Source organism: Phyllostomus hastatus, unplaced genomic scaffold, assembly GCF_019186645.2.
Source record: "Phyllostomus hastatus isolate PE091 unplaced genomic scaffold, TTU_PhHast_1.1 phas_contig_137, whole genome shotgun sequence".
In the NCBI taxonomy this organism is placed as follows: domain Eukaryota; kingdom Metazoa; phylum Chordata; class Mammalia; order Chiroptera; family Phyllostomidae; genus Phyllostomus; species Phyllostomus hastatus.
In genome coordinates this window covers 356,139-381,134 of record NW_025333583.1, presented here as the reverse complement: position 1 = coordinate 381,134, position 24,996 = coordinate 356,139, and the positions used below count along the sequence as shown (strand labels likewise).

The 24,996-nt window shown below is 47.1% G+C and overlaps 1 protein-coding gene across 4 annotated transcripts in view; it reads right to left on the bottom strand.

Annotated features, from left to right (window-relative positions):
• Window positions 1-24,996, bottom strand: part of SP110 (SP110 nuclear body protein) — a 39,651-nt gene that overhangs the window by 3,036 nt on the left and 11,619 nt on the right. For all 4 annotated transcript variants that reach the window (XM_045854835.1, XM_045854853.1, XM_045854843.1 and 1 more), the window contains exons 8-19: window positions 24,783-24,851; window positions 22,737-22,886; window positions 20,447-20,536; window positions 19,373-19,423; window positions 16,749-16,814; window positions 15,147-15,296; window positions 12,054-12,122; window positions 7,830-7,928; window positions 7,291-7,433; window positions 6,415-6,459; window positions 1,039-1,154; window positions 247-355 (exon numbers count right to left, since the gene is read on the bottom strand). In XM_045854835.1, the coding sequence (XP_045710791.1) occupies window positions 247-355; window positions 1,039-1,154; window positions 6,415-6,459; window positions 7,291-7,433; window positions 7,830-7,928; window positions 12,054-12,122; window positions 15,147-15,296; window positions 16,749-16,814; window positions 19,373-19,423; window positions 20,447-20,536; window positions 22,737-22,886; window positions 24,783-24,851 (1,157 nt within the window). The remainder of the gene's footprint in view (window positions 1-246; window positions 356-1,038; window positions 1,155-6,414; window positions 6,460-7,290; window positions 7,434-7,829; window positions 7,929-12,053; window positions 12,123-15,146; window positions 15,297-16,748; window positions 16,815-19,372; window positions 19,424-20,446; window positions 20,537-22,736; window positions 22,887-24,782; window positions 24,852-24,996) is intronic.

The window sequence follows — 24,996 nt, the reverse complement described above, 5'->3', positions numbered from 1 at the left end:
GCTTGTAAGCAGTGCAGCCAGGCCCATGCCCGGACCTGCACACGGGAGCGGCCAGACACACTGGCCCTCTGCCTGCTTTCGTCTAAGAGCCCTGAACAGAGTTGAATTCTGTTCAGCCTCCATTTTTGGGTGCTGAGTTACCATCTTTGGAAGCGAGCCACCCTTAGGGGCCCTTTCCCTGAGCCTGTGACTGACTTGTTATGTGTGAGCAGAAGCAAGGAGGCCTGGGGTTTGAATCTGACTCACCAGCTGCTCCTCAGGCCCCATGGGCCTTGCTGGGACCTCAGATGCCCCGTGACACGGCTGACTTCCTGGAGACTCCTTTACCCTGCAGAAGGTGCAACTCCACGGGCTCCTGAGAGGTCAGGCAAAGTGAGTAAGGCAAAGCCTGGAAACAAGCACTGTTCCTACAGCTGCCACCGTTCTCCTTTCAGGAAGGCTGATGGACACAGCAACGGCATGAAGGCGACACTTCCCACAGTCTCCAAGATCCCTAGGAGGGGTCTGACAGGGTGACCCTCCTCCCACTGAGGGTAGCAGCTGGAGGTCAGTGGGTGGAGGGCCATGTCAGGATGCGTGGTGGGGCCTCCTCTCCCTGTTGGGGCTCCTGGGGGCACAAGGAGCCCTGCCCACCAGGCCTGAGTGTCAGACTGGACCTTAACCCCTGGGGCCCTCGGTCCCCATCAGCCTGTTGAAAATGCAGCAAAGCGGGGGAACCAGGCCTTTTCTGAACAAGCACTGAACACAGACAGCTGGCATTTCCTGTCCCCACGCCCCTTGGACAGGAATCTATGCTGCAGACCTAAGGAAGGACATCTCCACGGGGCAGTGGCAGGCTGGGGCCAAGGTGGCCCAGCTGCAGACTCACAGACACAAGGCTGTCACCGACCCCAGAGGGAACTTAGGCTGCGCCCCACCAGGCTGCTCTGAGAACACCTACGCCCACCATGCTCACGGGCCCTGCTCTTCCCAATGGAGCTGAGCAGCCAGTGGCCGAGCTGGGGTGCAGGCTGCACGAGGGGGCTGCGTCTCACTAACCTCTCAGCCTCCACAGGTGGGATGTGGCAGTCCTCATGGAAGGCTCGTGGACAAGTGTCACAGCAGAGCAGCTGTCCCCCTCTGCAGCACACCTCACATTCATCCGATTTTTGCCACTGGAAAAGGAGATAATGAGGGCACTGCTGGGATCAGCAGGACCCACTGAGCACAGACACTGTGGGGCTCTGGGACACCCCACCCTTGCCTGTCCCAGAGTGGATGCTCTCAGCTCCACTGACCAGGGCGTTTGGGCCGAATGGTGATGGAAGGCCAGTCTGGCCTTTCAGTCCTGGAAGAGCCAAGTGTCAAAAAACGGTCCCATTGCCCCTTGAACCACAGATTGTCAGAGCCAGCAAGGACTGGACTAGATGGTCACGTAAGCCCGTTCCACACAGCACGGTCCGACCGACGACTGGTGGCCTCAGCGTCGTCAGGGAGATGGTTAGAAACACAGACCTACCGGACCCAAACCTACATTCTAACAGGATCCCAGGCAGTCTGTCTGTGCAATGTGAGAAAACACAGCTGTAGGCAGCTCCCTCGTGTGAAAACCTGGAAAGACAAAATGCTTTTTTCTGCAGAGTCACAGTATCTTAGTACCTGACCGAGGCCGTCCCTGGGTCGGAGCTGTTCCCACCTGCCGAGTGCCACCTTGGGCAAGCGTGTGGGCAGCTCGGAGAACGCTCCCTGATGCCAGGGCTGACCAATAGGGACACAGACGCCGAGACAGAGCTGCTGTGAAATGGGGCATTTGTGGGCTTGAGAAGTCATACGGGGCTTTCGTGGCCTTAAAAATGTGATCTGGTAAATTCTGCCAGTGATTCACCTGAGAAACGACATCTCTACTGCTGGGTGCAGTACTGGTGTGCTCCCGGCCCCTCCAGCCAGACAGCGTGGGCTCGGCCTGGAGAAGGCACGGATTTCTCTGTGCTCAAGGTGGGAGTCAGGAGGAGGTATTCTTCCTCTGTGCCTGTGTGTGGCACTCTCCCCGGACCCCTGACAGATGGTGGGGGTGACGAGGTGGGAAATAGATCATCAGGAGCTGGAGCAAAGGATCTGAGGGGCTGGGACAGGCCACCTCTAAGGAGAGTAACCCCGCCATTACCCTCAACTGTCCATAACCCAGGCATGAGGATCTGGGCAAAGGCTCAGAGAGGGAAATGTTTTTCCATTCCCAACACTGGCCACTCAGCAAGAGCAAAAATTTCCTTTTTTTTTAAAGTATATTTTATTGAGTATGCTATTTTGGTTGTCCCATTTTTTTCCTCCCTTTTATTCCCCTCTGCCCTGTACCCTCCCTCCCACCAGCATTCCCTCACCCTTAGTTCATGTCCATGGGTTGTACATACAAGTTCTCTGGCTTCTCCATTTCCTACACTATTCTTAACCTTCCCCTGTTTATTTTGTACCTACCATTTATGCTTCTTATTCTCTGTACCTTTTTCCAATTCTCCTCCTCCCCCTCTCTGCTGATACCCCTCCCTGTGATCTCCATTTCTGTGGTTCTCTTCCTGTTCTAGTTGTTTGCTTAGTTTTTTTTTTTTAGGTTCAGTTGTTGATAGTTATGATTTTGTTGTCATTTTACTGTTTATAGTTTTGATTATCTTCATTTTCTTAGACAAGTCCTTTTAACATTTCATATAATAAGAGCTTGGTGATGATGAACTCCTTTAACTTTACCTTATCTGGGAAGAACTTGACCTGCCCTTCCATTCTAAATGATAGCTTTGCTGGATACAGTAATCTTGGATGTAGGTCCTTGCCTTTCATGACTTTGATATTTCTTTCCAGCCCCTTCTTGCCTGTAAGGTTTCTTTTAAGAAAACAGCTGACCGTCTTATGGAAACTCCTTTGTAGGTAACTGTCTCCTTTTCTCTTGCTGCTTTTAAGATTTTCTCCTTCTCTTTAATCTTGGGTAATGTAATTATGATGTGCCTTGGTGTGTGCTTTCTTGGGTCCAACTTCTTTGGGACTCTGTGAGCTTCCTGGACTTCCTAGAAGTCTATTTCTTTTGCCAGATTAGGGAAGTTCTCCTTCCCTATGTTTTCAAATATGTTTTCAATTTTTTGCCCTTCCTCTTCTCCTATGACACCCTTATGATTTGGATGTTGAAATGTTTAAAGTTGTTGCAGAGGTTCCTAAGCCTCTCCTCATTATTTTGAATTCTTGTTTTTTAATTCTGTTGTGGTTGAATGTTTATTTCTTCCTTCTGCTCCAAATTGTTGATTTAAGTCCTGGTTTCCTTCCTGTTACAGTTGGTTCTGTGTAGATTTTTCTTTATTTCACTTTGCATAGCCTTCACTTTTCCCTGTGTTTTGCGACCATACTCAACCATTTCTGTGAACATCCTGATTACTAGTGTTTTGAACTCTGCAAATGATAGTTTGGCTATCTCTTCATCACTCAGTTCTATTTTTGGAGTTTTGATCTGTTCTTTCATTTGGGCCATATTTCTTTCTCTCGGCACATCTGTTACATAGTAAGAGGAAGAGCCTTAGGTATTCACTAGGGCAGGGCAACCCATGTTGCTGGTTGAGGAGCTGTATGTGGGGGAGGGGTTGGAGAGGGAACGATGCCACTTGCCCGGCTCTTGACCTGCTGTCAGTCACTTCTTCTGCTACCCCAAGCACATTGGGCCCTTCTGGTGCTGATTCCTGGGTGGGGAGATTTGTGTACATTCTAGGACCCTGTGGGTCTAGAATGAACTTTCTTGTGAGGCTGGGAGTTTCTCCCACAAATTCAACCCCCACAGGTTTTTCCAGTCAGAGGTTTTAAGGCCTTATTTTCCCACACTGGAACCCTGGGTTGTGCAGTCTGTCTCACTCCCCAGTTGTTCCTCCCTGTTTATCAGCATGCAAATATGGGACTGCCAGGTCCACTAGCCACTGCCTCACTGGCCCGGTCCTCCAGCTGCTGCCTTGCCGTGCATCTTCTCTGCTCCGGCTGCCTGTCTCTGTCCTTTCTACCAGTCTGATGGATGTTTCTTCTTTAACTCCTTGGTTGTCAAACTTCCATACAGTTCACTTTTCTGATAGTCCTGGTTATTTTTTGTTTTTAAATTTGTTGTTGTCCTTCTTTGGCTGTGTGAGGAGGCAAACTTATCAACCTATGCCTCCATCTTGGCCGGAAGTCCAAAAATTCTCTTTGCTTTGGGGAGGGTGTTCATCTTTCTCTTAACTGGGGAGGCTTCTTAGCAGCTCCCTCCATTTCCTGGGCCCTAGGGCTTCCTAAAAGAGGGATCCCTCCACCCTGAAGTTCGGTGGATCTTTCTGGCCTTCCCACTCTGAACTCTCCATTCTTCTTTGTCTTTGAGATTGATACTCTATGACCTTTCTTGTCCTCTGACTGGACGCCTGCCCTGCCTTACTCCAAGGCGCAGATGCCAGTTCTCCAGGGAGCCCAGACCTACCTACTCTAACTACTTGAGGCTCTAGTTGGGTCCAGAGTCCTGAGCCCAACCCCAGGCACCAGCAACCCTATGCTGGGGAGTGAAACTGTTTCTAGCACACATGATATGATAGACAAGTGACAGAGAAAAGACATACAGTTCCACAATCATATTCTGTAATAAAGAGTCTGACTCTGGTTTTTAGGAAGACTGTTGACAGCTTCAAGACCCACCCCCTCCTCTTCCCCTCTTGCCACATCTGGGCCAGTTGATAAAAAAGCTATGGATTTCTTCCCTCAGCTCTAGTAGAAAGTTCAAGCCAGACAGGCCCTGGCCCAGCAAGAGAAACCTCACCCTAACCCTAACTGTCCTTGTCAACACCACACTATACTCCTATAGGCTGGCAAGCAGTGTCTGCATGCTGGCCCCTTGGAAAAGGAGGTTCTCACGAGCCCTGAGGCTGGGACTCTGCACCAGCCACCCGTTTGCCTTGGGCCTTGGGACCCACACCCTGCAGAGAAGCCACAAAACACATGTTTGTGGTGTCAGCATCTGATGTCTTGATGGTACACATGTACAGAGGTACACACCAGTGGGGATGGGTACAGTGCAGCACAGCAGTGACACAGGGGATGATGAGGCTCAGGGAAGGGCCCAAGTTAGTCTGTTTGTAGTCAGAACTAGACTCGATTCTCATTACCCCGATAGGGCCCCTGACAGGTGGGACCACCAGGTCGGGTCATGTGTGTCCCAGGCTATATCATGTGCTGACATGTGACATTACAAGTAAGAAGAAACTATTATGTTGGGGCCATTCATGAATGATCTGATTTTAAATATCTTTATTGTTTTTTTTTCTTTATTGGTTACAAAAGTAGTAGATGGTTATGATAAAAATTCCACATATACATAAATGTGTAATATGGAAGGCAAATTTCCCTTGTAAGCCCACCCCAGGATAGCCAATTCTTTCAGATTTTTAAAAAGTCATAGGTGTACATATCACAGAAATAAAAATGGCCTCGTTCCACACATATTACCAGCAGTTTGAGCATCCACAAACTTTCTTGACCTCAGCCCCCAATGTGTGGTTTCCCACTGACTGCGGATGAATCCTCACCCATGCATCCACTCATTAAAAAATACCATTCTGTAGATGTCCCCAGGTTGTTTTAAAATACTGATGGGCATTTGTAGTCTGATTTTTTGCTATTATAAGCATCCCGTGTATCAAGGTGTTTCAGATCACCATGGAAAAGATAGTTTATACAAGAAATGGCATGGAGGGACTGTTGCCTGACAAACTTTGAATGGATCCACCCAAGGGTCAGGCGAGCCTACAGGGCAAGATGGGACAGGAGCTATTATTGCGTCTGCTGGGGGTTCATCTCCAACGGGAAGCCCATGAATGGGACTTGGGTTTGGCAGGTGCATCTAAGCAAGCAAAGAAGGCCGAGGAAAAGCTGCTGGTATAGCCAGTGGACTGCTATTTCCACCCGGAGGGAGGCTCTGCGGAGACACAGCTTAGTTGAAGCACAGTCTTCCATTCTGGTGCTGTTGGTACGGAGCGTGTGGAGTTCAGATGATTGGTGTTCAATCAAGGGGGATCATCTTGCCCTTTCTGTTCTTTTCTGTTTCAATATCATGTTTACTTTTCAAACCAGAACACTCGATTTCTGATACCCTGGGTTTGTAATCATTCAGATTACAAAGATATATCCAGATCTTTGTCTGCAACACATGTACATCATCAGCTTTTGTCCTGATATTTATTTTCAAGAGTTATTTCCTTCCCTATCTCAAATCAGCTATGAAAACACTGGTGGCACGTGCATGGACCACGGAGCTAAAGCAGTCGACTTGGAGAGAGTGTCTAATGTGAAGCTCACTGGGGCTGGGATACGCAAGGGCTGGAAGGTGAGCCTTTGGACTTGAAAAGTCCACCACCTGGCAACTGAGAATGTGGCAGAAATTCACTTGCTATTTACCTCTCTCTCGAGACTCATTCTTGGGGGATAGTCCATGAGTCCTTCCTGAAAGAGAGAAGAGGTCAAAGAATTAGGTTATTCCGGAGGCTTTTTTTTTTTTTGTAATGATCAAAGTTCCTACTTCCTAATGAATTTTTATACCTAGACATCCTTCTGGGTCTCAAACCCAAGGTGTCTAAAAGAAAAAATGAGCTCCTTCCTCCAATCGATTCTTCTTCTGGACTTGATAAAATCATTTTTTTTTCTCGATTACTCAAACCCAAGACCTGCCAGTTCTTTTTTCTCAGCCCCCTCCCCACCCACTCCTTTTAACTGGCATTTCCTCCTCTCTAGATAAAACCCTGTGCTTTCATCCTAGAGATAATTTTTGAGTGTAATTGAGAGGCTTTGTGTTGGGATCCCGAGAACCCTCGTTTGTTGCTCACGGGGTGGGTGTGCTGGGAAGTGCAGAGGAGAGGCTGACCATGCACAGGAGGGCCTGGGGGCGCTTCACCACGGGGTCCCTCTGGACCGGGGCCTGGAGGAGGTGCTTAGTGGTGGGAGGACATCGGGAGGCTATGGCCAACGTCTACGTCTTCATCCAGTTTCCTTCCAGCCCACCCTACCGAACACCACCAGGCAAAGCTTCTTACATTTCTCCTGACCTCTCCTGACCTCAAAACCCTTTGCTTGCACTCAGAGGTCTCCACCATCAGCACTAATCTGCGTTTTTAACTTTACCACCCACATCCTTTTTTTTTTCTATGAAGGTGTAGCTCTTTCTCAGTTGTGCTGTGGAATCCTAATGGGAATCTCTTCACAGCTCTGTTATTAACATGTCACTCCTGCTTCAAGGAGTTAAACCCACTGTCTATCTGCCCCTCATCATTTTAATACCTTTTTTAGCTGTAGTAAGGTTTTTCCTCCGCAACGTATACTCCGCTTCCAGTTCTTTGATTTTTTCCCTTTTCCTCGAACTTCAAATTCGAATGGCGTAAACCAAGATCCCTCCTCATCCTGAATGCACTGCCCTGAGGATCCTGTAAGGCAAAGACAGTCCATTCCAGGACCCACTGCCACCCTCTGAATTCACCCCAAACCTCCACGCTCTCAGACTGAAGGAAGCCCTAACACCTGGCAGAGTGGTGAGGGAGGGAGAGAATATTTGTATTTTCTGTGCCACCTCTATGTGGCAAGGACATGATGATCAGTGTCGCGGCATCCATGGACGGATGACTCCCATGCGGGAGTGCAGTGGCCTCACCACCAGGTGTACCACGACATGGAAAAGTCTGAAAATTCCTCCTTAACAAACTTTCCCCCTTCTTCTGCAGCCTAGTCTGCAGGCTCCACCCCCTGCACACGGGGGCACTTTCCTCCCTCCTAGTGACCCCGCCATCGAGGGGATCTGAAGCTCAGAGCATCAAGGAACGCACCGGTTTTCATTTTCTCCAGATAAAAAACCCCCTTCACGGTGCCACAGGTCACAGGGAAGTTATGAGACTGCAAATCCACGGTTTCATCTTGGGGTTTTTCTGAAAGCAGAAGAACACAGTCCGTCGTCACTCATTCTTCATGCTATCTCCCTCACGAGTTCGCCTTTCCACGAATTCCAACAATAGTCTTAATGAAATGAAGGGCATCAGGGAACGTTCTCTGGTTAATAGGTGGGGATGATTTATTTTGAGTGAGAGATTAGATACACAAAACCACCCCTGACGACACTGCATCAAACAAAACATTTTTGTCAACCACGTTGGTTGACTGTGTTTTTAATTCACAAGCTAATGGGCCATCACCTAACATGCACCACCCCACCCAGCATAGCCAGTTCTTTTCAGATTCTTTTGTCATGCCTCCTGCTTCTCCCACTGTGCTGACAGACGTTGCCCGCTTAGAATGTTTCTCTGTGTTCACGTAGCTGGAGAAAAGGTCTTTGTCTACGAAATTATTGGCTGATTCCAACCAGGGCGGGGGGTAAGCGAGGCAGTTAGCACTGAGGCAATCCTGAGAGGCTTCGTTGTTTGCTCCCCCCCCGCCCTTTCATTGCCTCCCTGTTTCTTTCTCTATGAGTAAAAGAAAACCCTGGAGAGCTCTGGACTAATCTGCCAATTGCACACGGAGAGATTTGGCCACTCAGGCCCCTGAGCAGTGATCTGGGGAAGGAGTTTAAAAGGGTTTCAGAGAAATAGTAGCAATTCCTGCTCCCCCTGCCCCTAGCCTCACTGTGGGTGACTTCATTCAAGACAGGCTGCCAGCTGTCCCTTGGCGGCAAGGGGAAGGGGCGGTCTGTGGTTTGGGTCGAGTTGCAGTTACACCTGGAGTGAGGCCGGGAGAGCCACTAGTGCAACTCTCCCCCTTGCCTCAGCGCTTACTGAAAGAGCCAAAGGGAAATGTATGAAAAAACAAGGATATCATTGAAAAAAGGACAGAACAGCATCAATGGCAAAGAAACCATGAATTATTTGGGAAAGATATAAACTAGAAAGAATCAAATGACAAAGGAGAGGTCCCTGAGAAGTGAGGGGATGGTTCCCCCAACAGAGCCCCAGAGGACGCCCAGCCTGGAGGAGCAGGGGCTGTCGAAAGGTTAAGTAGGAATGAGGGGGTGGGAAGAATTTTGTTCTAGCAGCCGGCCAGCACTGTCGCATGAAGTGGCCACTCCATCACTTGTCTCCAGACCCCGCCTGCTAATTATGGCCCAGTGGAGGAGAGCACAGCCTTGGGAGCCACGCTGGGTGGGCTTGTAATTCTGGCTTTGCAAGTCACCAGGAAGGTCACCTAAATGTGTGTTACTGTTGCCAGAGCCGAGTGGGGGATTTGCCTAAGTGACAGGTCACTTTGGACCATTATTGCAAACCCCAAGGGGGGTTAGCGTGGCAAAGGGACCTCTGACAGTTCTCTGTCTCAGGGAACCGTCTTCCCTAACTCCTACAGTAAGTATGAGCCCAGTAAATGCAGGTGTCCCAGGTTTGTTTACAAGCAGATGCGGGAGCAGTGGGCGACTCTGGGAGCTCTGCTCAGCAAGCCAAAGGGCAGGGTCATGGGCATAAGCAGCATGCTCTCCTTTGCCTGGTGCAGGTCACTCACGGAGTCATGGGGGACCTTGTGTCCCAATTACTTCCGGAGTGACCACCCTGTCCCTAAGTGGGGAGAGAACTTTCTGATGTGTTCCCCCAAATCTGTTGGCCCAGCCTTCCCCACTCATGTGAGTGAACAGTCCTGTAAGGATGGGGCCCTGGGCGAGGCCTGCCTGGAGCTCTCCAGCATGGATTTGGTCACCATTAGTAAGTGTGAGCTCTTGGGAGGAGCCTGCAATGAAACATGAGCAACTAAAGAACAAAGAGGGTTCGCGGAAACAGAAAGCACTGTGGAGGAAATGCAAAGAAAAGCCCAAGAGAGACAAGGAAGAACAGAATGGAAAAAAACCCAACTAGCCATCAGGAAGACTCCCAGAATTCTTACAGAACATAGGAAAAGGGCACTAGGTGAGAATTACATGGAAAGACACAACCTGGGGTAAGATCTGGGAGCTTTACAATCAGCGCACACTGTACTGTTTATCTTCACAACAGTCTAAAGCGGGGAGGCAATGAGGATCCCCACTTTAGATGGGGGAGTGTAAGCTTAGATCTGGAGAGAATTCCTGGCGTCGTGGGGGTCAGCTGGCGCTGGAATCCAGAAGCACCGTCTTAGTCTAGTGCTCATCTCGTGGCATCAGAAGGGCCTCAACACTAGTCCCTGTCACATAACCGATGACAGCAGGGAGACGCCGCGTTAAATCAGATGTCACAGCGAGGGCAGAAATGTTAAGGAGGCAGAGGAAGCCGATGCTGGTGGGTAACTGTCAGCGTTTGCCTGGATTCTTGCCTGGATTCTTGCCTACATTTTTAGTGTTTTTTTTTTTTTTAAAGATCAGGTTTTTTTTTTTTTTTCTTTTCTGTGTAAAGAGCAAAGAACTTGACATGGGAACATCTAGGTTGACTTTAGCTCATGCAAGTCCTTTCTGTTCTAATTGTCTCTGTAAAATGTGCTATACCATATTTGTATGGGGATTAAATAGTAAGGTGCTTTGACAATTGTAAAGTGATGTACATACTTATATTGAGATCAGGGCCTCTGTGTATGGTCGGGTGGGTTGTGCATGGAGCCAGGATTCCACCTTGGAGGGGGCTGTGGTTTGCCTCTGAGATACAAGCCATCTATGTACTTCTTACAGCAATCTGCCAGCAGAGGGCAGAAGAGACCGTGGTTTCAGAAATCTGCTCAGGCGGATGTGGGAGAAGTGATTGAGTAAGGAGCACCTTTTTCTAGTTCACACAGGTGCATCATACAGGTAAATGGAGGCCCTGATGTTGGTGTTCACCTTGATGAAGAGGAATGAATACAGTATTGATGACTTGACAGTTACTGTAGCGTAAAATGTGCGAGGCACAGAGGAGGTCTCCCTGACTCCGTGTCTGACTTTCACACGACGAGCAGAATGGACAGAGACAACTAATTATCCTTGCCCTAAGGGCCTCGGAGGAAAAACACAGGGCTCCACAAAGGCATAGCAGGAGGCCCTACCACTGCCTGCAGGGCAGAGAATGCTGTGTTCACGGTGCAGCCTGAGGATGTGTAGCAAAGGGAGGGACGAGGATGCAGGTGTGTGTGTGTGTGTGTGTGTGTGTGTGTGTGTGTGTGTGTGTGTTGGGAAGTCCAGCAGCAAGGAGGGAGAAGCATTTGGCGTCACAGTGACCTACACATTGAGAAATCAGGCTGGTGGTGACTGGAGGGGTGTGGGTAGGGACTGGATTATGAAAGTGGATTATGTTCTGTTTCTTGACCTTGGGGGGGATTGGGTCCATGCGGGCTCTTGCTTTGTGTTAATTCCTCATTTTGTCCGTGAGCACCTCACACCAGTGCTACTCAGCATGTGCCTGTGACCAGACAGGGGCTTGACCAGCATAGGAGCCGGCGCACTGCTCTCTCGACTGGGGAGGTCTGGCCACGAGAGCAGTGTGTTCGGGGTCACAGTGGATGTACAAGCTCCGTCATTGTCCAGACCTGTATCAAACAGGCTTGCAGGTGGCCCCAGTCTGGAGACCCCGCCTTGATTAGCACATGTATATACTTTGATAATAAATTAATAGGGCAAAAAGGAGAGAGGAAAGAGAGAGGGACAAGAGAGAATGCTGAGGAAGTAAGTTATAAAAGCGGAAGAAAAGTGAATACAGGAGGAGGCAGAGGACAGTGGCCCCAAGAGGCACAAGAGTTCAGGGAGCAGAAGCAAGCCCAGGGCCCGACCCACAGAGACCAGGCCTTCAGCTCTGACTAACACGGGAAGTGGGAATCCGCTTTGTTTAGATTAGGGTTTTCGCCAATTCCTAGAATGAAGAAAGTAGGAGTTTATATTAGAAGTTGACATATGGGGTCAGTCATTCTCCCTTAATCACTTCTGGGTCTTTATGTTCTGTGCCGAAGAATGCTTCCCTGGGCAGACATGCGTGGATTGGGTGGGCAGCTGTCATTCCCTGGGGGTGTGTCACATGTGAGAGGGAAAGAGACCTAGGAGGGGGGCAGGGACAGTGGGAGGGCAGGCAGAGCAGGGGAGGGAGAATGGAGGTCTCAGCAGCCACGGGGGCATCTGAGGGCAAGTTTGCCTCTCTTCTACTCACCCTCTGGGGGAATATTTTTCTGATGAGTCTTTGTTGAACTTGTACACACATCTGTTTTCCTTTTCTTTTCTAAAAAATTTTAAGAAGTGGATTGTAATTGGAAACATACATTCACATGCTTTATATGTGAACTACTTTGAAATAATTTTCCCCATGTTTTTCTCCCAGTTTGGAGAAAGATAGATATGAATTCTTAAGAAAGGAAAATCATAGCATTGGCTAAGTAAAAATAGCAAACTCATGTTAATAGATAAGGAGGCTAAAATATTACAGAAGTCAACATTTCAAACTGTTATGCATAGTAACATGTATAATAATGTGTTTATACATTTAATATAAATACTAGAAGTTAATAAATGATTACTCTTACAAATATTATACAGAAAGGGATTTTTAAGGCAGAAGTATAGGGAAAAAAGCAGTGATTCTCAGTGCTGAGTGATTTTGCCATCCAGGGGATATTTGGCAATGTTAGGATTTTTTTTGTGTGTGTGTGTGTGACTGGGAGGCAGGTGCTACTGACCTCTGATTGGTAGAGGCCAGGGATGTTGCTAAGCATCCTGCGATGCACAGTGCAGCCCCTGCAACTAAGAATTATCTGGCCCAATATGCCAATAATGCCAACTTTGTCAAACTCTAGCATAAACCATACTGGAAAAGATGAACTGATTTAACTAACTCAAATTTTAAAAAACATTTCCACAACCGAAAATGTCTTGTTACATGACAAAAACAAAAGAAGAAAAACTGCAATAAGATGACAAAGGGTTAATTTTGATTAAACCAAAAAAATAAATAGTCTTATACAAAAATGGGCATACATGAACTGGTGATCCCCCAAAGGAAAATATTCTGATAAAAATTTTATTGAAAAACAGGTTCTGGTAATTTAGGATCTTCCCAAACCTCAATGGTTTATTTATAGGGTCAGCAAACTGCAGCCTGAGGGCCAAATTGGCCCAATGCCTGTTTTTGTAAATAACGTTTTATTGAACACAGCTGGTCCATTTGTTTATGCATTTGTTTCTTTGTGCCACAATGGTAGTGTTGAATAGCTACAACAGAGACTGTAAGTCCAGCAGAGCTTAGATTATTTACTATCTGTCCCTTTTTAGAAAAAGTTTGCCAAATGCTGGTTTAGAACCACACATGTTTACTTCTTGCTGATGCTGTTTGTTGATCGCAAGTTAGACGACGTCCCATGTCAATGACGCTCACGGACCCTGGGACACAGAAGCCTCTGTCTAGAACGTCGTTGGTTCCACGGCAGAGAGAATGCCAACACAAGGGCTCTTAAAGCTTTGGTTTGAAAGTGCCCCCCTCACATCTGCCCACACTTCTTTGTTCACATCAAACCACGTGGCTGTTCCTGAGTCCACAGGGCAGGGGCATTAACTTTCTGAAATGCTGGCCAGCAGTGACCCAACCTGTCCCAGAATGTTTAATCGAATGCACAGTGCAGCGAAATTCAAAGGGAAATGTTGGCGGAATATCACTCTTTGCTTTTTTAAAAAAATGTTTGTTTATAGACAGAGGGAAGGGAGGGAGAAAGAGAGGGAAACATCAATGTGTGGTTGTCTTATGGGGACCTGGCCTGCAACCCAGACTGGGAATCAAACCGGCAACCCTTTGGTTGGCAGGCTGGCCCTAATCCACTGAGCCACACCAGCCAGGGCCATTCTTTGCTTTTAATTTGTCAAAAACAGAAAAGTCTCATTATTTCTAGTGTTGGTGAAGGTGTGGGAAAATGGGTGTGCTCATGTGGCAACAATTTGTTAATGGGTGCCTAAAGTGGCAACAATTTGATCATTACTATGTGCCAATTTTAAATATGCAGATTAATCGACCAATTGACTTTACTTCTGGAAATTAACCATTAACAAATACTATCGAGAATGGGGATTGGTGGGTGACACTCCCCACTGGGTCAGCTGGAATCCGAGAGGAGACCTCAGACTCAGGAGCAGAAAGGTAAACAGTAGGACCTGGGAAGTGATCATGTGAGTCCACAGTGCCCAGCAGAGGTCAGCTGCACTCTGGGGACACACTTACTTCTTCTAATATGTGGACAGCAGGACCAATAAAATGGCATTGGTCTAATTAAGATAGCATAAAGTATATAAAACAAAGTGGAGTCACTTATGCTAACTGAAATGGCTGTCTGTCGGCCATGACACTTTGGTTTCTGGGGAAAATTCCCTAAGTCAGAGTAAGCGCTTGTGGCAAGGAGACAGGTCTGCGCACGTGGTCAGAGCAGAACTGTGCGGTAAGGAGGCACACTGTGATATCTACACACGTGGTCAGAGGAGCTGTGTCAGCGGAGCGAGACCACCCACAGCTAGGCTGCTGGGCAAATCCCACACTTGGCATCAGAGATGCCAAGACATTTATCGAAAGAACCCAGAGGGGTGGAGTGCACCACTCTCAAGGTATCACTGAGGCAGGCTCCAGACCACTGCGGAGATAGCCGAGCTCCACACACCAGAGTGCAGCTCCTGCCACGCCGGTCTCCCTTGCCATGGGCTACCAGAGGCTCTGCCCTGCTGGACCGAGTAATTTGCCTGCCCTGCTGCCCACCTGGCTCTGGAGGTCCTTCCTTGAAAGACACTGACAACACCCTTGCACACCATGCTGACTCCCAGACCTGCAGACTGAGGCTCTGGGACTCGGGTTCATTATCTCCCAACTCATTGCTGTGTGTGTGTTATATTCCTCTTACATTGATAGAGTGCAAGTAGGATATTAATGTATGTTGATGTTCTACTTTGAGTGAACCTGCATGCAATACAAGCTGAGAGAATAGCGCAGTTACTGTGTGTGATTCTTGTCTACTCTTTGGTCCCAGGCTGCTCAGCAGGCAGCTAACCGAGCAGTTGCCCAGCTGACTTAGAGGCAAGACTGTATTGCAAACAGACGCTTGTGACACAACACCACACTCAGACTGACAGATCTTTGCTCTGTCTTCATGTTCTTCTTGTCTACGCTGCTCCCTCCTTCTAACACTAACTCCTCACGTCCCTCTAACCCTGTGCCTGCTGCACCAGACCCTCCCACCCTGAGCCTCCAAATGGCAGATTTGGCCACCAGCCTTACCCTCAGGTCCAGATGTTTGAGCACATTCAATCCTTGCCCTTCGGGCCCTTGTCATCATCCTTGAGGTGCCAGCTGAGTCGTCCTTCCTCTGGGATGCCTGATCCACCACTCCGAGCTTCTCTGGGATTCTGTGTCCAGGTGAGGCAGGACCTGGGTCAAAGAATGGTTTGTGAGCAGTTTCCACTGGGATTCCCCAGTGGGCCTCCTCCTCCCCCTTAATGACCTTCCTTCTCACGCTGCCTGCCCCCACATTGTCACGAAATCCCGTGTCCCTGTACCTCACTTTTATCTTACTGTTTCTCTACAAATACTTCTCTTTTTTCCCCACAATACACCTTCCTGTTCTGTGTCCCCCTTCAGCTCCTTTTTTGTCTGTTGATTACATGTGTAACAGTGAGAAAGGAGGCTCCGCATCTGCTTTGCCCCCCGCTGAGTTCCCAGGACCTAAGACATGTGCCTGGCGCCCACCTCAGCTCAATTCGCCTGTGTTGAAGGACTAGACAAGGGCAGAATATTTTTGAAAATATTAGAATGACATATTGTGCATCCTCCTAAATCACAATGCTCCAGGGTTCCCTAACTATTCAATCAGTAAGACCCAGGGAAAGGGCTGATGCTGGCTAGAACCGAGAAGTCATGACTCAGTTGAGACCTTTATGGAGATACTACACATACTGAAACACAGGATTTATGGGAAGTGAAGGGGATTTCTAAATTCCAAAATTTATCTTCATGTACCAAGAAGAAAAGTTTGGAGGTTTCCTGCATGAGAAGTTTTCCTAGAATTCACTGGTAACAGGGAACTCCGTATTTGACAGACCGTACGTTTCCTCCAGCCTAGGGAGGCACGGGGCGGGGGGTGCTGGAACCAAGCCGAAAAAGTGGGTTATGTTCAAAGCAGTGAAGTTCACCAGATGCTGCATGTTTTGGGGGCTGAGATGAGACTCCCTCACAGAGCACCCCAGGCCCCCATGTGGTAGGGAACTCAAGAGACTCCTCACGCACTAGCATACCTTGAAAAAGGAAAGGAGAAAGAAGAGCGGAGATGGGGAGGGAAAAATGTGGGGAGAAGACCAGGGTGAGGAAAACAATAGAGAGGACAGAGGAGCCAGAAAAATGCAGTTTCGTGAATGTTTATTGTCTGCACGAAAATAACATAAGTTTCGTGGTAGATGCATGATAGGTAGGTACGAATCACTTCAGGTGGTTTTGAAGCCTCAGTGACTACAATCTAACTCCACTTTGATACTGGGAGTCTGAATCCTGCCTGCACGTGCAGGTTTGCTTTGTTTATTCTTCCTGGCTCTGAACTTGCACTAGACGCAGTCCTAATCTCAAAATTGTCTGGTGCCTCTTGTCCACCTCTACCCCACTCCTTCCCAATGGTAAGAAAAGAACCCTCTGTAACTAAACTATAGGGTGTCTGGGTTCTCCCTCTGTGAGGAGGGTCATTTGATGGGGTGGCCTAGGGGACAAGACAGCACTGGCCATGTGCCAGTGATACCCGTGTGGCCATGTGGCTGGGAAAAAGGCCTTGCTTGTTATGTAAATGAGGACCCTGATGAGGAGCAAGGGAGAGGTGACTTCACTCTCCTTACTTACCCTTTGGGAGGCTTTTCCTCTGTTTTGGTTTTGAACTTGACTCGCTACATTTTTTCTTCTTTTTTTCTGAAACAGGAAAAAAATAATTTTTTTTGGCTATGAATATTGATCTATAAACTTGAGATGTCAATACTTTAAAAATCAATTTATTTGTCTTCTCATCACTTTGGGGAAGCAGAAAACCATGAGATCTGTGTAAAAGAAGTACTCCTTTTCACTTGGAAATAAAAAAGGTTGAATCAGGAAGTAACAAAGATATACTAAATTATTAACGTTTAAATTAGGCCATTTTTTCAAATTTATAACCAGGTTTTTTAAGACTTGAAGGAAATATATAGAGAGATTATTGGAAGCTATAGATATAGAAAAAAATTTCTAAGCTAAAACTCAAGGCCAGAAATCATAAAGGTAAAAGATAGATCTGATCATTTAAAAAATCAAAAATGTCCACACTTCAAAAAACATCCCACAACATTAAAACAAAAAACAGAAAATTGAAATACAGTAAATTATAGAGGGTTAATATCCATAATAAATAACAGAAAAGATGAATACTATACAAGAAAAATAAGCCAAGAACATAAATTAAATTTTTATTTTGACTATTTATTTATTTATTTAATTTAGCCTTTTCCCCCCACCCCTCTCCACCACCCCAACCCTCTCTGCCTCCCTCCCCCATTTCCACCCCCCTTGTTGTTGTCCATGTGTCCTTTATAATTGTTCCTGTGAACCCTTCACCCTTTTCCCCCATTATCCCCTCCCCTCTCTCCTCTGGTCACTGTCAGCCTGTTCTCAGTTTCAATGTCTTTGGCTATACTTTGCTCACTTGTTCGTTTTGTTGATTAGGTTCCTGTCAATGGTGAGATCCAACTGTATAGGAAAACACATTTGCCAATGATACCTCAGACAAGAGTTTGATCTCCAAAATATATAAAGAACTCACACGACTCCACTCTAAGAAGATAAGCAACCCAATTAAAAAATGGGCAGAGGACTTGAACAGACACTTCTCCAGGGAGGACATACAGAGGGTCCAGAGACGTATGAAAGGATGCTCAGTATCGCTAGCCATCAGAGAGATGCAAATAAAAATCGCAATGAGATACCACTTCACATAAATTAAAAATTCTTAAAGTGGAAATACAAATAATCAATTTGATGAAAACTCATCTTTAGACTACTACTGATGAAAAATTCATTGATCGGTTTTCAGGACACCCCCGCCATTTAAGAGGCTTCCTCCCACCCATGTTGATGAGGATCTAGTTAATGGGCACTCATGCCTTATTAAAGAGGATGTGAGCAATTACATTTTCTGCAGAGCAATTTGGTGACACATATGAACTTTAAGATACGAAGAGTCAAACCAAGGAATCGCACATTTAGAAATTAATTCCAAGGAAATTATTAGGCAACTGTGCAAACATAGAAACACATGTGAACATGGTTTCTATTTTCATGTGAAAATTGGAAGGAGCCTAACTGTCCATCAATAACTGATTGCTTCAATTGTTAATCATAGAGTAATGTGTAGTGCAGCTAAAAGAAAGGAAAATAGGTAACACTGACATGAAGATATGTATACTAAATTGCAGAATTTAGTAGGGACATTTCATCACCCAGGACAGGACAGGCTATGCTGCAGTACAGACAAAACCAAGTCTTGGTGGCTCGCTGTAACAGTGTAGTTCTCGGTCACACAGAGTGCTCTGCAGGATGTGGCATCTCCAGGGCAGCTGTCCCCTGCATGACACTGTCGAGGTCCTCGCTACTGGGGCCTTTGGCACCTCCCCCTTCCACACATGTCCACAGTCAGGGGAAGACAGTGTGGAGAGCTGTGCAGGGGATCTTATGTGTTTTGACTCAGAAGTAAAACCCATCCCACAAACTCATTGGTCAGAACCAGTATCACTGCCTGGCCTCCTGCAAGAGGCTGGGAAGGCAGCTTCCTGGGACCGGGAGAGAGACTGAGAAATAGCGGAGAGCCCGCCACACAATGTAGTTTGCAGGGTGGGTACTGCGGGTTGTTCCTCTTTCTCTGGTCTCCTTTCTTTCTTCCTAGTCAAGCCCTTGATGTGGTTGGGCTGGACACGTGCCCTTCTAGAATACGACAACCTTTTATGCAGCCAAGTACAGCCATGTATCTAGTCCTGGCAATGAACCGGTAACAGAATGACTAAATGCAAACTGCAGAGAGAGCCCTTCAGTGGAGGAGGTGTGCCTTTGACCTTGCCTCTTTCACTGGCTGGGCCTCCAGGAAGGAAATGCCACACACTGAGGGTGGTGAAGCCACGGCCAAGGGTGAGCCTGGCATTTGGTGGGGTTTGAAGACAGCCCCTGACCACCTACCTCCACACAGGAGACGGTAATTAGCGCTCTTAGTTTAGCACTATTCTTTCTCAGTGAGGGTAGGGGGCAGTTTGTTGGCACCCACAGCGAGCAAATCCTAATGGCTGCTTAGCCAAAGTGTAGAACATTTTTTATGTTGAAAAAAATTACATCACAGTTTTAAAAAAGCACATGTCTTTCTGGCTTGGGTGTCTTCCATAGCCCGAGGGTGTAACAATCAAAGTAGCATGGAATCCACCCCCACAGAGAACACACGAGTTCTTCATACTTACTCTTTTCTCCAGATTTCCCCAAAGACAGCTTGCTTCCATTATCCAGGGGATCTAGAAGGAAATGACAAGGTTTTAAAGAAGCAAGCTTTACATTCACTGACCACACTCAGTTCAGACAATACTGAGTTGGCAATGCCTTGACCGTGTCATTTCCGTCCCTTCCTTTCTGGTGGACAGCCATGGCTCCACGATGCTAGCCCTGTACCAGCTCCCCTCGATGCACAAATCTTCTAAAACCCATTAATCTTTCACACGTGTCAATGTCCTCCTCTGTGACATCGAATAAACTGCTCGAACTTCTCCAAGGGTGATTGTGAAAGTAAACAGAATTTCTCCACGCGAAAATTTGAAAGAGACGTCAGTGCAATGAAGGAGAAGCTGTTAAAATCATCCTTCATTTCGAAGGCGGTCAAGTCTAACACACGCTTTCTGCCAAGATCAGGTGTTTGTTGTTTGAGAGTCACTGTGGGAGATCTGTGAAGGGGTGACACAATGTCTGAATCACCATCAGACGGAAGACTGTGCAGCATTTTCCCGCTCCAACAGCGGTGGCGACAATGAGCCCGAGGCAGCGATGCTGAGAGTGAATTACACGCATCTTGCACCAGTGTGCGTGAACTCACTTGTGCCCAGTTAGACGATTACGTTTGTGTTTATGATGAGATGTCCTCTTCCCGATTTTCCCAGAAAAGTCCTGTGAGAAACATGGAGACTGGGACCCCAGGAAAAAATTGATCCGTGGCTTGGGAACTTCCAATAAAGAACCAAGGACATGCTCGGGGCGTGAATTCTCAGCAGTGGTGACGTTGCCCAAAAAATTGATTCCTGGGGGAAAATTTTGCTCTTTTTTTATGTATAAGGCACAAATACACACGGTCCAGAAATCAATATGTAATACCTTTGTGATGTTAAAATATCATGGGGGGTATGCTGAATGAGGAAAACACCCTCTAACTGGGCTCCCTAGGGCAGTGATAACAAAAATGGGGCTGAGACACTCTGGCTGAGAGCCACACCGTTCCGAATCTGGGCTCCTGGTGGTGCCCCCTGAGACCCGCAGTCCCGCGTCCATACCTTGCACGATCTGTGGTGGTGTGCCCGGTGGTGTGCTCGAGTCCTGGAGACTCTTTGCTTCATCCATTTCTGAAGTGTCATCACTGATCTCTGGAAAAAAGAAGTCATCCTGTTGAGAGATCTCAGTAAATGGACCACAGAAGGCTTCATGAGGAGCCTCCCGGAGATCCGGGAAGGATGTTGCGCACCCTAGCGCCGAAGGCTGGAGGTTGCAGGTTTTGCGAGAGCCTCCACGGTGCCCTCCTGCGGTACCCCGGGGTCTCCCCACTCGGAGGGGCAGCAGAGCAAGGATGGTCAGCGTGGCTCCGCTACTAATGGGGACGTCCAGTGGGAGAGGGGTCATCTGAACCCCAGGACCAGAGGCTAAAAGTGAGGTTGGGTACCCTTGGCAGGGGTTCAGGAAACCCTTTCAGGAGATCTTGGAGGTCAAAACTGTTTTCATAATAAGGTGTTATTTGCCTTTATCACCATGTAAATCTTTATACAGATACAGCTAGAACCATGGCAGGTAAAACTGCCAGTGCCTTAGGATAAATCAGAGCAGTATCCCCAAACCTTAGGAGTAGTCATGGCATTCTTCATCACCACTCACCATAAACAAACAAACAAACCAGTTTTATTAAGAATGTTCTTGATGAACCAGTAAGAATTAATTTTATTAAATGTCTGCTCTTCAGTATACATTTTTTAAAAAGATTTTATTTATCTATTTTTAGAGAGGAAAGGGAGGGAGATAGAAAGAGAGAGGGAAACATCAATGTGCGGTTGCTGGGGGTCATGGCCTGCAACACAGGCATGTACCCTGACTGGGAATCGAACCTGCGATGCTTTGGATCACAGCCCGCGCTCAATCCGCTGAGCTACACCAGCCAGGGCAAGTATACCTTCTTTTAATAGTCTTTGTGAGAAATTGTAGAGTACGTGTAAAACCATTTGCTGCACCTTGAATTTCCAGGACTGTCTGAAGAAAAATACTTGTGTAGTTGTTTGAGATGTAACTCATGGTAAAATTCAGTGACTAATATTTTTCAAATGTTCCTGATATGAACAAATTATGCATGAAAAGATTCGTTCAAAATACAAGATAGCATTATGTATTTTATTGCAACAGAGTATGAAAAAGTTCATTGATATGGTTCAGATTTTACTTTGTAACTAACCTTTAAGAAACTATTCCTCCCTGGCTGGCATAGCTCAGTGGATTGAGCGCAGGCTGTGAACTGAAGTGTCGCAGGTTCAATTCCCAGTCAGGGCACATGCCTAGGTTGCAGGCCATGACCCCCAGCAACTGTTCATTGATGTTTCTCTCTCTCTCTCTCTATCTCCCTCCCTTCCCTCTCTAAAAATAAATAAATAAAATCTTAAAAAAAAAGAAACTATTCCTTGTTGATTTTCAGCACAGTGGCAAAGATGAATAGCCACAGATATCTCTAGAAATTGTTAAAATACACCGACCTTTTCAACTACACATCTGTGTAAGACTGCTTTTTCTTCCTATATTTCAATCAAAGCAACATACTGCAATGGATTGAACACAGAGGGCAATGAAAGAATCCAGCTGTTTTTGAGTAAACTAGGCATTAAAGAGATTTGCAAATATGTGAAATGATACCATTGTTCTCACTAATTTCCTTTGGAAAATATATTTATTTTCCATAAAAATATGATATTTATGTTAACAAGTAATTGTTTTTTTGTTACATTAAAAAAAGATTTTATTTCTTTATTTTAGAGAGAGGAGAAAGGAGGGAGGAAGAGAGAGAGAGAGAAATAGCAGTGTGTGGTTGCCCCTCATGTGCTCCCCACTGGGGACCTGGCCCGCAACCCAGGCCTGTGACCAGACTGGGAATCCAACCAGTGACCCTTTGGTTCACAGGCCTGTGCTCAATCCACTGAGCCACACCCGCCAGGGCTCTTGTTACTTTTAAAGGAATTGATACATAAATACTTTAAAAGGATCAGGTTCGATTTCTGATAAGGTACATATTTGGGGTCCTCCGTGATTTCCAAGATTGTGAGGGAGTCTTGGGACCAAACGTCTGAGGGCTGCCGGCCGAGGCCCCAGCTGAGGTCAGCTGTACCCTCGGTCCCAGGCGTTTCTTTAACAGAAGCTCCTCGGATGCGGCAGGTATTCGTTTCCTCTCTGTTGCTCCAGCCAGGCCTCAGCATCTTCCCCTGCGCCGCTCCCTCCTTCTAACGCTAACTCCTCACGTCCCTCTAACCCTGTGCCTGCTGCCCCAGACCCTCCCACCCTGAGCCTCCCAACGGCAGATTTGGTCACCAGCCTTACCCTCAGGTCCATATATTGGGGGCCATTCAGTCCTTGCCTTTTTGGCACTTGTCACCTCCTTTGATGTCTTGGTTGAGTCGTCCTTCGTTTCAGTGGTCTGATCCACCGATTGGCTCTTCTTTTGGACTCTGTGCCCACGTGAGGCAGTACCTGGGCCAAAGAGTGATTTGTGAGTAGTTTCCACTGGGATTCCCCAGTGGGCCTCCTCCTCCCCCTCTTAGTGACCTTCCTTCTCATGCCTGTAGCCCCCAGACTTGGAGGTCTCTGTACCCCTGCGCCTCACTTTTCTCCTGCTATTGCTCTTTAATTATGCATATATATTTTGGGTGCACTTTACTTTTGTCTCCAAGTTCACTAGCTGGCATTATGCTTTGCACAACCTATTGAAATCAACCCAAGGACTTTGGGGGAATTCCGGAGCAGTGGAGCTTAGTTCCTGTTTTCTGTGTCTGGGCTACAGCTGCCAACAAGAAGTGATCCCGTCTTGGTATAAACGGCCTGGTGGTTTGTTTCAGCAGAGAAGGGGCCTTCTGGAGTTACTTGCCCAGGCTCCCCAGGGCCCCTGTGTGGTCCAGGAATGATGGGAGGTGGGGGGAGGGGTGTCTCCGTGCAGGGTGAGTCTGCTTCCTTGTTGAAGGATGAGATCACAATTTGCACTGGCTGCGGACTTTAGAAACCGATCGCCATGGGATGACCCTGATCCCGTGCAGCAAGGATATCTCCGTGGGAGCCAGGGGGAATGCACACGTGGCTCAGCCACGCCCCCTCCTGGCAAGTGAACGCAAGGACTTTTTTTTTATATCCAAACATCCAGGTGCCCTTTAATGGAGGAAGCAGGAGTGGCTACAAGTTGGAAAGGCAGTAACCAGACACACAGGGAGTTCAATCATGGAAGTTACTAAGCATTTTCCAAAAGGAACTGGGGCAACCTAAAAAAAGCCGAAGGAAGTTGCCTTTAACTGGTGAGTTTCATGTTTTTTCCTCTGTCACAAAGGGGGGATTTCAGAGAAATGATAACCATTACAGAAAATACAGAATACCCCCTTTTTTTGTTTTTGCATACGAGAGTGTGATATGTGTATTTTCAGTATGATTATCCATGTTCTTTATTTCTCTAAATCTTGTATCTCTTTTCAGGTGTTTTTAGTATTTTTAATACAAGTGATTAATTAAATGTAAAATAATGTGACTCTTAAGAAACATCCTGGTAAAAATTTTCATTTAAATACAATAAGAAGAAAGACAAAACTGGAAGGGCCTGGCATCTCTTGCTTTTTTTGTAGCTTAGCAGAGGGGAGCCGCGGCAGGTGAGAGTTACCCAGACAGAATGGGCTAACACCAGCCCCAGCTGGCTTCTGCTTCCTTTGCCACTAACACCGCCCTGGAGTTCTCCAGCGATGCCTTGTGGCCAAGCCCAAGGTCCTCTTATCTGAGTCTGTCTCAATCCCTCAGTGTAGTCACGTCTTTTCCTCTCGATCTACTGACGTTTTCTCTCTCGGTGCTCACCCCTTCGCAGCTGCTGACAAAGCAAGCACTGGGCACTACTGAATGGGTGGGTGGCTAGCACAAATCTCGAACTAGACAGGTCAAAGGTAGAATTATCAAATTCCCCCTCAGACACATAGCATGCTGTCTCAGCAATGGGCACCCAGCCATTCAAGCCAGAAATTGAAGAGCAGGCCTTGAGGCCACTGTCTTTTTTATCCTCAGTTTTCAGTTGATCCAGTCCTGCTAACCTGACCACCAGACTGGTTTGGAACGGGCCCTCTTCTCTCCATCTCCACGGCTCGATCTGAATCCAGGCTACTACCAGCTCCCACGGCATCTGCCCGACACATGGTTGCCCTGTTTCCATCCTTTTCTGTCCCCAATTCATCCTTTACACAGCACCAAAATCAGTCTTGTCAAGTTTAAAGTTGGAGAGCATCATCCACTGATCAGATCTCTTCCATGGCTCCCCACTGCATTTACAATACAACTCACCTTCCATAACTTCGACCTACACGCATGAGCTGTCTCCAGCCTCCTTGTCTACCGTCATCTTACCTTTCGGAAGGCTTTTCCTCGGGTGTCTCCTTTTTGTAGCTGACCAGATAATTCTTTTTCTTTTCTTTGCTGAAAAAAATATAGACCATCTTTTATAACTACACACATAGATCTGCCAAGCTTCCAGGTCAACAACTGTCAGCTTTTCTGTTGGACGTTCAAATCACAGTGGCTAGGAGATCATGGGTGGCCTTAGGTGATGCTGCTTCATGGA